The sequence below is a fragment of the Orcinus orca genome, chromosome 10 (assembly GCF_937001465.1).
Source record: "Orcinus orca chromosome 10, mOrcOrc1.1, whole genome shotgun sequence".
Taxonomy (NCBI): Eukaryota; Metazoa; Chordata; class Mammalia; order Artiodactyla; family Delphinidae; genus Orcinus; species Orcinus orca.
The window spans coordinates 31,348,306-31,363,088 of NC_064568.1; the positions used below are offsets into that span (position 1 = coordinate 31,348,306).

General features: G+C 37.5%; 1 protein-coding gene across 45 annotated transcripts in view; it reads right to left on the minus strand.

The window, feature by feature from the left end:
• The window catches only part of SLMAP (sarcolemma associated protein), a 149,302-nt gene that overhangs the window by 24,584 nt on the left and 109,935 nt on the right, over positions 1 to 14,783 (minus strand). For all 45 annotated transcript variants that reach the window (XR_007479447.1, XM_049715343.1, XM_049715335.1 and 42 more), the window contains 3 exons: positions 10,443 to 10,502; positions 5,023 to 5,103; positions 4,681 to 4,740 (listed from right to left, as the gene is read on the minus strand). Coding sequence is in view for 44 of the 45 variants with exons in the window: in XM_049715343.1 (XP_049571300.1) it covers positions 4,681 to 4,740; positions 5,023 to 5,103; positions 10,443 to 10,502 (201 nt within the window). In the remaining variant the exon portion in view is untranslated. The remainder of the gene's footprint in view (positions 1 to 4,680; positions 4,741 to 5,022; positions 5,104 to 10,442; positions 10,503 to 14,783) is intronic.

A 14,783-nucleotide genomic window follows, 5' to 3' on the forward strand; every position in this document is an offset into this window, starting at 1 on the left:
TTCTTCTCCTAACCCTAGATGACTAACATGACAGGTAGCACATTATAATTCTAAAAAAAGATTGGCTGTTTTTTAAAAAGGAAATAATAAAATTTGAAAATAATGGTTCAAGAAGCCAGGCATAGGGTTTCAATGAATAAAATAAAGGGGCTACTTTCTACAACTCTCAAGGTCAATAACACTGTGGTCTAATAATTTATATTCTTCATTTAAGAGAAAAATTGTGTCAGTCTAGTGAATCTAATTACACAGACAACAAAACATAACCACATACACTCAAGCATAACCCAAGTGTTTCTCATAAATGTCAGTAAATACATTATTTTAAAGAATTTAAGACTTCCCTGGTGGCGCACTGGTTAACAATCTCTGCCTGGTAATGCAGGGGACACAGGTTCGAGCCCTGGTCCAGGAAGATCTCACATGCCGCGGAGCAACTAAGCCCGAGTGCCACAACTACTGAGCCTGTGCTCTAGAGCCAGCAAGCTACAACTACTGAGCATGCAAGCCGCAACTACTGAAGCCTGCGCGCCTAGAGCCCGTGTTCCACAACAAGAGAAGCCACCGCAATGAGAAGCCCGCACACCGCAACAAAGAGTAGCCCCTACTCGCGGCAACTAGAGAAAAATCCGTGCGCAGCAACGAAGACCCAATGCAGCCAAAAATAAATTTATTAAAAAAAAAAAAGAATTTACACAACTCTTACAAAGAAAAACAATGGATGAAACAACCATTTAGGGCTATTATGACTGTTTCTTGGAGACTCTTCTAAAATTTCCCGCTTCTAATGGGTGATTTTTCTTTATCTAATTACTGATTGATTTAACAATTCTATTCTTTTTTTTTTTTTTTTTTTTTTTTTTGCGGTACGCGGGCCTCTCACTGCTGTGGCCTCTCCCGTTGCGGAGCACAGGCTCCGGACGCACAGGCTCAGTGGCCATGGCTCACGGGCCCAGCCGCTCCACGGCATGTGGGATCTTCCCGGACCGGGGCACGAACCTGTGTCCCCTGCATCGGCAGGCGGACTCTCAACCACTGCGCCACCAGGGAAGCCCAACAATTCTATTCTTAAAATCAAGTTGCAAAATCTTTCAAGAGGTGTTGATAAAAATACCACTTCATTAAACAAAAGTTGGCAATCATACAGAAATGTAAGGAAAGTTTGTGGGTTCTGTTTTTGTCACCTTAACTGAAAGCAAGGTTAGGGAAACTAACCTATTTTCATCAATGGCACTCCAAACAATTACCAGTAGCATTCGTACACCCACCCTCCTTCCACATACACCTTGTGTTTTCCAGTCTCTATCTCCTACAGCTTCCCCTTTTATACCCTCTTCCTTGAGTCTGATTCTCTAGCCTATATCATGGGCACTTTTACAGATATAATTTAGCCTTCCTGTTGTACTCAAGGATTAAAAAAAATTTTGCCCTGACATCTGGCAAAGTAAACAAATTAATACATTATTAACTGGAAAAGATCCACAACCAACAACTGCTTTTCCCTAAAAGATAAAGTAGGAAATATTTTTTTAAATCCCACAATCTTATTTAATTAATGAAAAGTTACCCTTTAACTGATAGGTTTGCCTTTTTTAAAAAAATAAATTTATTTATTTAGGTCTTTGTTGCTGCACATGGGCTTTCTCTAGTTGCGGTGAGCAGGGGCTACTCTTCGTTGCAATGTGCAGGCTTCTCATTGCGGTGGCTTCTCCTGTTGCAGAGCACGAGCTCTACGCATGCAGGCTTCAGCAGTTGTGGCACACAGGCTCAGCAGTTGTGGCTCGTGGGCTCTAGAGGGCGGGCTCAGTAATTGTGGTGCACGGGCTTAGTTGCTCCACAGCATGTGGGGTCTTCCCGGATCAGGGATTGAACCCGTGTCCCCTGCATTGGCAGGTGGATTCTTTTTTTTTTTTCTTTTTTGCGATACGTGGGCCTCTCACTGTTGTAGCCTCTCCTGCTGCGAAGCACAGGCTCCGGACGTGCAGACTCAGCGGCCATGGCTCACGGACCCAGCCACTCTGTGGCATGTGGGATCTTCCCGGACCAGGGCACGAACCCGTGTCCCCTGCATTGGCAGGCGGACTCTCAACCACTGCGCCACCAGGGAAGCCCAGCAGGTGGATTCTTAACGACTGCATCACGAGGGAAGTCCCCAGATAGGTTTGCCTTTGTTAATCACCATCATCATTATTATTATTATCAGTATCTTCATTATGGGGCTTAACATGTTATGTTCCCAACAACATATTAAGCGATCTACTTGTACTGTTTCATTTAATCCTCACAATAATCCTATGAAGTTGGTTTTCCCCAAACCAACAAACGAAAAACACTGAAGCACAGAGGGGTTATGCAATTTGCCCAAGGATATATTACAAATAAATGGCAGGGGCTTCCCTCGTGGTGCAATAGATTCCACGCTCCCAATGCAGGGGGCCCAGGTTTGAATCCTGCTCAAGGAACTAGATCCCACATGCATGCTGCAACTAGGAGTTCACATGCCACAACTGAGACCCAGCACAACCAAATAAATAAATAAGTGAATTAAAAAAAACAACCCACAAATCAATGGCAGAGCTGGGTCAGAACTCAGAGATCTTTGGCTCTTAGCCTCTTGGCTAGAGCCTGTCACTTTCCTAATGCTCTTGTGGTTTTATAACTTTGATGTAAGAGGTCTATTATTAATTCATTCAACAAACATCTGAGTTTTTCCAAATATATGGCATTGTGGTAGGGAAAAGGATAAAAATAAAATCTAAAGCAGATGGACACATAAAATTACAAAAGCACTAAAGCAGTTGAATATAATTAACACAATCATAAACACTATTTACAGGAGTTACTCAGTTTTCCTGGGTATCTCCCTTGTATACAGGAGGTATACATGTTATTAAACTCCTGTTGATGTTGTTTTTTTCTAAAAAAAAAAAATTACTACTTATAAATCAATCTGGATTTGGCTGCTGAAAAGCTTTCTGGGAAATTTCTACAGTAAAAAAAGATCATAAGAACAGCTACTTCTTTACGACGGGTGTCCCTTCCTCATTCACCTCCTTTTTGTTTCTGTGTGTCCCCCAAAGGCCCAAGGTTCCCAAACTTTTTCAGGATCAGCAAAAACATTCTATGCATTAATGGTCCTACATTTCTGAGAAGAATCAGAAATGCTCCAAGATGAGATTTCTGGCCTGTACACACATTAACTTAGATTTATTATTACCACACTAGAAAAAAGGCATGTCTCGTAAACACCAAAGGTCACCTGAGAAGAGTGTGGATCGATGAGAATACTGGAAACTATTATCATACTTAAAAACAGGTTGGCAATTGGTTGCCCGGGCCAGTAATCCTCAGGGCTTCCCTTGGTACGGGAATTCAGTCAAAGGTGCCTCAAAGAGCCATGTCAGCTTCAGTGTCCATGGGGGAGAAAAGAGAAGGCCATGATGCCCAGACTAAGGAATTCAAGAGAATCTGGGTAATCTCTTGGTTAACCAACCCCAATCCCAATCATTATACAACTAGGAGAGCAGCAGGATCATGCAGGGTGAAACTAAGGCTTCCTTATATAATCCAAAACTTAGGGTCTGTACTGGGAGATCCCTTAATAGCCCAGCCAGAAGCAAAGGCATTTCTATACAAAGAAACCTCCACAGGCTGCTTTTGCTGCTAATTTCCAAGAGTTGCCTGGTATTGGTCCACTGCTACTAAAATGCGTAACCTAGTGAGCTGAACTTATATGTCAACTTTTCTTGTGTACAGTAAGGCAATTATAAAAGAGACTAAATGCTGGGTGGGAGAGGGAGGGGATATGGGGGTATATGTATACACATATAGCTGACTCACTTTGTTGTACAGCAGAAATTAACACAACATTGTAAAGCAATTATACTCCAATAAAGATGTAAAAAATAATAATTTTCTCTAAATGAGAAATGGATCAAAACACTTAAAAGTGAATCTTCGGTGTAGCAGCTCTTGTCATGATTGCAAAAAAAAAAAGGAAGATTAAATGCTGACAATCACAAGTTTATCAATAAGCCACCCCCAGGCACTTTATTTTAAAAACACTTTTATAAATGCTAATTTAATTCCTACCCATTTCATTCTAAACAAGTAAATATCAAATAAATGTACTTCTTATTTAGAAGTGACACAAGTGAAAGAATTTATTATATGCACTGCTCATCTTAGCCCCACCCAAAATTTCTAGAAGAGTCCTAAGAACCTGGGGATATTTCCTGGAGAATGAGGAGGGCCAGAAAATGAGGAAATTTACAACTGCTACATATGATAACAGAGCAAACAGGTAGTTCTTTCAAGAAAGTTAATATTTTTAATCTATTTTTAGTTTACATTAAAGTGGTAATGAGTTTCTATCAGAGACATCAAGGTAAACACAAAAAGACCACAGCTGCATTTCACATTCTACCACTTATTGCCTTGCCTTCATATAACTTTGATTGATACAAACTATTTTACAACTTAAATGTTTTTCTTTAAAGCACTGGCACCAACATCAACATTTTAAATTTTAGTTCCTGATACTTTAGAGAACCTATCTTAATCTTTTAAGTTAAAACTTAGTTTTAACTAAAGCTTAAAACATCATATAATACATGATTTTGTGGCAAAGGGTGAATCTGATGCCCTGGTTTAAAATGTCTTAAAAACAAGTTAAAATACCTTTTAATAGGGACACTTTAGCAAAGGGTTCATTTAGGTCTTGCTCATCCATTTGGGCGTCTACAAAGGGGGGAAAAAAGATAATTATAAACAGTAAACTGTATTAGCAAGCTATCATTACCAAAATAAAAAACTGAAATTTATACAGCTATTGTATTTGGATCATTGAAAGTAGTTTTTAAATTTATCCAAGATTCAAGGGAGTGACTTGATAAACAGAAGTATTGCTTTTTCCCCCAAACACAAACTTTGAGATCTCCACCCACACTAACCTGCATACCTGAACTGCTTGGTAGGTAACAATAACATCTACAGATTTATAAATATTAGGTTAAAACTCACCTGTAGTGTCGTCACTACTTTTCTCCTTGCTTGGACTCAGGGTATCTGATAAATCAGATTCCTTTGCTCTTGCCTGGTTCTCTAAGAAGAAATAAATAAATAAATAAATAAATAAAAGTAGAATCTCTTTACAATTAAATAGCTTATATCAATAAAACTGCTTCAGGCTATGAGTGCTCTAAATCTACTGGTATGCGAAATACTTTTAAAATTAACTGAGATCACTGAATCTCTTACTTCTTCACCACTCTAGTCCAAAATGGAATGCTGGTTATTACACGTAGCTCATATTAAATTATAATGTGGATCATGATTGCTGTGTAGAGGAGGGCTGGGGCTTTTGTTCAAGGCTGTCCACTGGCCAACTGGAAACAAAAATGAAGCAAGCTTTGCTAAAGTATTCAGAGACCTGCAACAAATATAGCAAAATTCCCAGGACAATGTGGATACTGTATGAAGATGATGAAAGAAAAGGATTCTATTATATAAAAACACTAGTTAGGTTGCCTTAGTAATATTTATACTCATGATAAAAACTCTTTTTAAAAAAATCACCATTGTCTTTTATAAAAGTAACATTTAAAACAAGAAAATTAACAGCCTTTTATATCTAAAGAAAGTATTACTGTCCCTGAACCACAGGCCTGAAATTCTTTGCTTGAGTTGATATTTCCTTAAACTCAAAGGACCATTCTCACTACTTGGCCTATTCAGGCTATATTAAGACATAGCTTAAGCTCCATTACCTCTAAGCAAGTCTTCATTTCTCCAGCATGTTGCTCCTTTTTATTTATCTTCTCTGGGACATAGGGTTTTATAATTAATCATGTTCTATTTTATATCATTCTCTGTGTATACATATATCTTGTTTCCTCAGTGAGATTATAAATTCACTAAACATATAATTACTTTTTATAATGTTACGCACTTAACTATACTGTTTGCGGTAATCTGTATCAAAAATTTAAATGTGTACATCCACTTCTAGTACTTTTCCTAAGGAAATAATAGGCAACATATAGTATATATACATAAGGACGTTCATTGCAGCATTGTTCATTATGGAATGCAAAATGTCCAAGATATATTCACTACTATTAAGTAAAACTAAAGTCTGTTAAGCCATGTATAAGATGACCCCCTTTAGACTGAAAATGGCTATACACTTAGCTATGAATTTTTTGTTGTATATATTCATTCAAGTCTAGAAGGATCTACAACAGAGATACCATGGTCATTTCTGAAGGTAGGGATGAACATTTATTTTCTAACTTCACATTGTTTTATACATTGTTTGAAAAATTATAGCGAACATATAATTGTTTTCATAATCAACTTAATCAAGAGATATTTTTCATTTTAGAAACAGTCAGAAACATATCTAAAACCAATACTGTCAAAATAATTAATATTAAAATATAACTTGTTCCATTAAGAACTATTCCATATAAGAATAAGAACTAAGCTATTCCATATAAGAATACATTAGAACTTATGGCTTCATTTGTGAAATGAGTGATGGATTACAAGAAGCCTTTTGCTTCCTTTCTCACTGCCATTTCTAGTCAAAGGCCAACTGGGGAGAGACAGTGAGTTTGTTTTTTGGTTTGTTTTTTGTGTTTTTTTTGCGGTACGCGGGCCTCTCACTGCTGTGGCCTCTCCCGTTGCGGAGCACAGGCTCCGGATGCGCAGGCTCAGCGGCCATGGCTCATGGGCCCAGCCTCTCCGCGGCATGTGGGATCTTCCCGGACCGGGGCACGAACCCGTGTCCCCTGCATCGGCAGGCGGACTCTCAACCACTGCGCCATCAGGGAAGCCCCGACAGTGAGTTTTGATTACAAGTGAAGTCACTGATTACTGAGGTCCATGGGAATCTAATCTGTGACCTCTGGTGCATTCACAGTGTACTATAGTCAGACATTTCTGAATGTACTAGTTTTGATCACTAAGTTACAGTCTCAAATAAGGCAGGCTAACACATCTTGTCTATATATAGACAGAAAAGAAACCACTGTGGGAACAAAAAGGAAAAGACAAAAATGACTCTTTCCTAATTTTAATATTCTTGGCAATTTGATGATCAAGATACAGAGGTAAACCAAGAGGAACGCATTTTCAAAAGTATTCTTCTGTCTTAGAAGGAACTTTTATTTCCTATTTGGAGTAGTAGCCAGGAAGGTAAAATTGCCTTAGAGGTGGGACTATCTTCCATTAAGATCTTACTAGAATATAAGCTCCATGAGTGCAGGAATTTTTGTTTTGTTAACTGCTATAATCCCATTGCATAGAACAGTGCACGGTACATAGTAGGTGCGCTAAAAAGAGGACCATTAGAAACACAGTTTTACTTTGAGTAAGAAGGCAAGCTTTTAGCAAGTCAAGTCATGGTTCACCATTGTTGTGTCCTGATACTAGAGTTATTATACGGAGAGGCAAACAAAATCTATTCAAGATGAAACACAGGACACAACAAATGAGTGGTAGAGCCTCTACTGTTCAAAACATCTACTTTTCAGCTACGAAGCAGCACCCAACTTTCCAGTATTAAAAGTCTTTACTAGCTGATTTTCTGTGCAGTATTTAATCATTAAAATGCATACCAATAGTATATAGAAGTAAATGGAGGAATGGCTACCAACATCAATACCAAAACTGTTCCCAAACTGGCAAGTCTAAAATAAGGTGAATATTTTCACTATCTTCAAGCAGACATAACGACGGATGGGCAAGACAAACACAGACCACTTCCTACACCACTGGAACCATTATTTGCAAAGAAAGCAAGGTCAAGGATCAAGGGGAAAAAAAAAGGAGAACTAACATTTGTTGGACAACGGACCAGTGCTTCCTGCTTTATAAGCAATATTTCATTAAATTCCCACAAAATCCTCTAAGTTATATACTGTCAATCCTCATTTTACAAATGAGGTTTAAAGAGCTAAAGTAAGTTGCCTGAGGGCACATAGCTAGTTACTAGTAGAACCTGGAATTAAAAGCTACTGTTTGACCTACCCTGTATTCTTTCTACTTCCACCTTGAAATCTACTGTAAACTGCAAGTTGAGTTAGGACTTAAATAGAAGGCATACGCAACTTATGATTACATTTTTCATTAGGTGCAATACCTGAAGGAAATACTACCAAGACTTGTAACAGCTGGTAATTGGCAATTTCCAACAACTGATATTTAAAATCAGTTTTAAATATCATTCCATTAAAAACATCAGCAATGAAAGCATTTAAAAAATAAAACAATCCAGCCAAACCCAAAAGAAAATACTGTATAGCCAGATATAAAGCATTTAAAATGTAATTTATTTCAGCCAAGTAGTTTGTCACAAGGATTAGTGTACCTCTGCATGCTGTCTGTGGGAAGTACCAGTAAAATGTTGACTGCTGATAGAAATATCTCTGGGTATATAAAACATCTGTTTTATCATTCTTTTTTTGGCCACGCTGCACAGCTTGCAGGATCTTAGTTCCCTGCCCAGGGATTGAACCCGGGCCCGGTCAGTGAAAGCTCTGAGTCCTTACCACTGGACCACCAGGGAATTCCCTGTATTATCATTCTTTTTTGGGGGGCTGTGTTGGGTCTTCGTTGCTGTGTGCAGGCTTTCTCTAGTTGTGGCAAGTGGGGGCTACTCTTCCTTGAGGCGTGCAGGCTTCTCATTATGGTGGCTTCTCTTGTTGCGAAGCACGGGCTCTAGGCGCGCGGGCTTTAGCAGTTGCAGCACGTGGGCTCAGTAGTTTCGGCATATGGGGCCTAGGGCATGCAGGCTTCAGTAGTTGTGGTGCACTGGCTTAGTTGCTCCGCAACATGTGGGAATCTTGCCGGACAGGGCTCGAACCTGTGTCCCCTGCGTTAGCAGGCAGATTCCCAACCACTGCGCCACGAGGTAAGTCCCCGTATTATCATTCTTAAAGGATGTATTCTATTCACTTGCATGGAGTTAGTTGCCATAATTTATTTAATAAATGCCCTTATTATTGGACACTTATGTTTTCCTTTCTTTGCCTTTAAAACAACACAAACAAATGCACTTGCACATTTGTCCAATTTGTTCCTTAAGATAAAAACTTGGAAGTGAAATTGCTAGGTCAAAAAGCATGTTCTTTAAAACTTTAAATACATATTTTATAGCCAGATTTCAAAAGGAAATCATAAGATTTTCTTTTTCAATAATGACATCACATAATTTGAAGGAAATATATTCTAATTCAGAATGCATTAAATAGAAGCACATGGGTAGCAAGATACTTTTCTTTAATTATAAGAAGCACTGATTTTTTTCTAAGGCTCTACTTCTACATCAAAGTATTGGCTATTTAACCAACTAATCTGAATAGGTATTTAGGTGGTGAAGTAAAAGCTATTTTAAAATCTGTTCTCATCTCACTTTAATAAGATGAAATAAATTGTCATATGTACTAAAAATAGTTCACTGTTCTGAAACTCAATGCCTGTTTGCCAGAACAATATTAGTGATGCATATTTTATGCATTCTTTCTCCAAATATGGCATCTGCCATGCACAAAATTCCAAATGGAAGCCACCAGATATATGAAAACACTATCCTTTTAAATATTTTTAAAAGCCAAATGGATCCAGTTACTTTCATAAAATAAAATGTAATGAAGTGGAGTATTGCAAACTTTTATCACTCATTGTTTTACCTAACCAAAATGATTGTCAATTTAGTTTTAAATTTTATACTGGTATGTTCTTCTGATGAAAGTCCTAGAATGAATAATGAGCATATCCCACTAAATTTATTTGCACAATTTCCCTATACATAAAAGTGACTTGACAATACGATGCTTTAAAACTCACTTTTCTTCTCTAAGCCTGACAATTGTAACAGAAAAGAATCAACAGAATAAATTACTTCAAGCAATTACAGGACTGTTCATTAAAAAATATAAGGTTCTACATAATCACTTTTGTTTAAGTCAAATTGAAATGCTAACAATTAAGATAATATTAAATATCATAAGGACTATTAAACGTATGATAACCAACAAAATGGAACTGCAAGCATTTTTCACCTGTTTCAAAAAAGATTTACGTTGCGTTTGATTAAAATTTTGAGATCAAAGCTGAAAATAATGCTGGAAGTGAGACAGAGAGATTGCAACAAATCTTTAATACCTAACGAAACCTATTCCAAGCATTAAAAAAAACCCCACACATATATACCCATTTAAAAAGAAACTTTCTGATGAACATATCCTTCTTAAAACAGAACTCCAACTATTTTATATTATTATCTGATATTGTTACTAGATTGCCATTTTGTGAGCTGTAAGACATAAATTGATGGTTAAAGTACTATGAACTTGGAAATGTATACTAACCTTCATTATCCAAAAGAGTTGTCAAAACCCACAGAAAAATGCCACAGAAACCCACAGAAAACGAACCTTTTGAAAGCTTTGTTTCTTCTACCACTTTGGTTAGATGCCCCTCGACGATCAGCTTCTCTGCCAAAGAAAATAAACGTTACTATCGAAGCCCAAACTGAGTAGCAAGCACTTCCCTGAGCTGGGCAGTGTAACACATTCCATGACCAAATTTAAAGATGATAACATTACTCCCATGACTAGGCTTGAACAAAAACTTGAACCTGGAAGGGGAACTAAGAGAACTGGAATGATACTAGATGAGTCAGGTTAATGCAGAAATCCGAGGGTAAGGGAACTGAACTGCTTTCAGTTTTCATTAGCTTTCACCTTATTTTAAAAGCCTTGAACTTTTAAAAAAGGACTCAGAACAAACAAAGCAACCTTCTTTAAATCAAGGATATTAAGTTGAAATAAAGGAATTCTGAGAAGGTATTTCATTTAAATAAAGAAGTAATACAAATTATATTATATCAACAGTTTACTTTTCCCTATTGACACAATTTAGCAGAGATGCCTGTATGACATGTTTCAGTAAAATGAATAATTTTAGAAGAGCTAATTACTGAAAGAAATTTTAAAAAACTTTTGCTTTTGTTTTATGGGGGAGTCTCTGCAAATGTATAATGTAGTTTCTTTATAATTTATTTAAGGTCAGATTTTCATATTCTGCCTTTCAGTCAGGAGGATAATATATCTATTCTGTATACACCATTATCTGATTCTATATGTCAGTTGGTCTCCTTCATTTTACACTTTGAAGTATGTGAAATTTCTCTATTCTTCTATCCCTCAACTCACTGCAACTTGGTCTACACCCATTACTCAACCACTGAAACGGCCCCAAGATCACTATAACCTATCTGCCAAAGCCCATGGTTCCTTTTCTTAATTTTCATTTAACACAGGCTCTTTGCAGCATGTGGCACTGTTTGCTCCTGCCTCCTTGAAAAATAGGAAGTCGAAGTAATAAATTTAGATAATTTTAAAAGGCATTAACCCTACAAGATATGTAACATAAGCTGTCTTACCCATCCTCTGTCCTACTCCATTCCATTCTTGAAAAATCACTTCCTACAAACAACAACTTTTAACTTTTAGCCATTTCTTCTGGTATTTACATTTATATTTCTAAATAATACATTGCTATTTCTTAATTTTTCCATTTTAGGCATTATTTACTGACAATCTCTTACAGATGATTATGCTCTCATATCCTATTATCATCCTCATAAGAGTTACATTTTGTCCATCTGTCATCAGTATTTATATTATGACTATTATCTATACCTGAGTTATATAATATGCGATAATTATATTTCTTTCCTTGTACAACATTTACTATTTTGGGAACTTACAATGCCCTCTTTTGTTTTGCTAATTTTTAAAAATATATCTCAAACACAGCCCAAGTTCTTATAGAACCATAAAACTCTCAATATCCTCAAACATATCAGGCAGTCTATCACATTATATATCCCTGTCTCTCCCTTCTCCCGGCCCTTTAATCTTCCTGCTCCAGTCTGAGGTGTATCCTGTACAAGATCCCCTGCCCCCAGATCCCAAATTTTCCTCTTCCTGTTTTATTCCCTTGTTTTAGTGTAATATATCCTCTGATAATTTCCTGATAAGGGGTGGGTAGAAGGTAAATGTTTTGTAACTTTGTTCCTCTGAAAATGTTAGTGTTCTACCCTCACATTTGACTGGTTTGACAGATAACATAATTCTACACGACATAATTTTCCTTCAGAATTTTTTTTTTTTTTTGCAGTACACAGGCCTCTCGCTGTTGTGGCCTCTCCCGTTGCGGAGCACAGGCTCCGGACGCGCAGGCTCAGTGGCCATGGCTCATGGGCCCAGCTGCTCCGTGGCATGTGGGATCTTCCCGGACTGGGGCACGAACCCGTGTCCCCTGCATCGGCAGGCGGACTCTCAACCACTGCGCCACCAGGGAAGCCCCCTTCAGAATTTTTAAAGCATTGTTCCACTATCTTCTAGCTTCATGCTGGAAGGTGAGGCTAATGCCAGTCTGACTCTTGTTCCTCGTTATGCACTGTAGAAGCTTCTTGTGCTCAGCAATGCCTGGTTTGCCTGTCCTTTCTGGGCACCTGAGAAGACTGCACATTCCAAGTCCCTAGCACTCAGGAAGGTCCATGTGACTGGTTCTAGCCAGGGCCGAAGCATTTAAAAGAGTACAGTAGGATTTTTCTACACTTGTTCTCCCCCCACTCTAGAAACTATGTGTTCAGATTAGCCTAGATTCCTGAGTAACAATATAGAACAGAGTGTTCTCCTTCACCATGGACATGTAGCATAAATGAAAAGTAATGTCTGTTGAATTAAGCCATTATGATTTCAGGATTTATTTGTTGCTATATTATAATTTAGTTTATTATGATTAATAATATAGTATGAGATCCTTTGTTTCTCTCTGGCAATTTTCAGAATCTTTTCTTTATCCCTGGTGTTCTTAAATTTCATATACCTCAGTATATGGTCTTGTTTTTAAAAACTGAGGTTAAATTCACATAGTGTATTAATTTTAAAGTGAACAATTCAGTGGCATTTAGTATATTCACAATAATATGGAAGCACCAACTTCATCTAGCTCCAAAACATTTTCATTATCTCAAAAGAAAACCTCTTATTCATTAAGAATTTACTTCCCATCCTCCAAAATCTCTTACCACTCAATTGATCATTTTATATTTCTAAAATTAGTCTCTACTCTCATTCTCTTTGTCCTTGTGTCCTATGTGTTTTATAATATTTTACTATGAATGGATCCATTCACCATATTTAATCAAAAGTTTACTGCCTCCCTTTTAAAACTCTTTTCCTTTGACTTCTAGGATACTACTCATTCCTACTTCTTTTATGTGCCTGCTCATTCCTTCCTTCTCAGCTTTTCACTGACTTTCTTTTATTCTATGATCTAAATCTGTATATACAACTCAACAGCAAGAAAAAAAAAAAGACAAAAAAAAATCTGATTAAAAATTGGGCAGAAGATCTGAACAGATATTTTTCCAAAGAAGAAATACAGATGGCCAATAGGTACATGAAAAGATGCTCAACATCACTAATCATCAGGGAAATGCAAAGCAAAACCACAATGAGATATCACCTCACACTTGTTAGAATGGCTATTATCAAAAAGACAAGAAATAACAAGAATGTGGAGAAAAGGGAACCCTGGTACATTGTTGGTGGGAATGTAAACTGATGCAGCCACTATGGAAAACAGTATGCGGGTTCTTCAAAAAATTAAAAATAGAACTATATGATCCGGCAATTCCACTTTTAGGTATTTATCTGAAGAAACCAAAAACACTTACTTGAAAAGATATATGCACACCCATGTTCACTGCAGCATTGTTTACAATAGCCAAGGTAAAGAAACAACTGAAGTGTTCATCAATGGATGAATAAAGAAATTATGGTTGGTATATATAATGGAATATTATTCAGCCATAAAAAAGAATAAAATCTTGTCATTTGTGACAATATGGATGGACCTCAAGAGCAATGTGCTAAGTGAATTATGTCAGACATAGAAAGACAAAGACCATATGACCTCTCTTATATGTGGAATCTTAAAAAAAAAAAAAAAAAAAAAACAAGCTCATAGATACAGACAGCAGACTGATGGCTGGCCAGAGGAGGGGAGTGGGAGATGGGAGAAGTGAATGAAGGGAACACAATGTTTAAAAAGGGGGAGGGGAGGTAGGCAAAATGTAGACTTCAAAAGCCTCGTGTGAAAAAAGTGATAGACTTGACATCATATAAATTAAAACTATATGATCAAGCTCACCATAAACAAAGGAAAAGGGCAAGTGCAAACATGGAAAATATATTTGAAAAACAAATAACAGATAAAAGGTTATTATTCGGGCTTCCCTCGTGGTACAGTGGTTAAGAATCTGCCTGCCAGTGCAGAGAACACGGGTTCAAGCCCTGGCCCGGGAAGATCCCACATGCCATGGAGCAACTAAGCCCGTGCGCCACAACTATTGAGTCTGTGCTCTAGAGCCTGTGCGCCACAACTACTGAAGCCTGCATGCCTAGAGCCCGTGCTCTGCAACAAGAGAAGCCACCGCAGTGAGAAGCCCGTGCACCACAATGAAGAGTAGCCCCCACTCGCCGCAAATAAAGTCCACATGCAGCAACGAAGACCCAATGCAGCCAAAAATAAATAAATAATAAATAAATAAATTTATTTAAAAAAAGGTTATTATTCACTCCATTAATTCATTCATTGAACAATTAATTAGGGAGTGCCTACTATATGCCAGACACTGTCCTAGGTGCTGGAAACACTAGAATGAACAAATGACAAAATCCCCGCCCTCCTGATTCTTA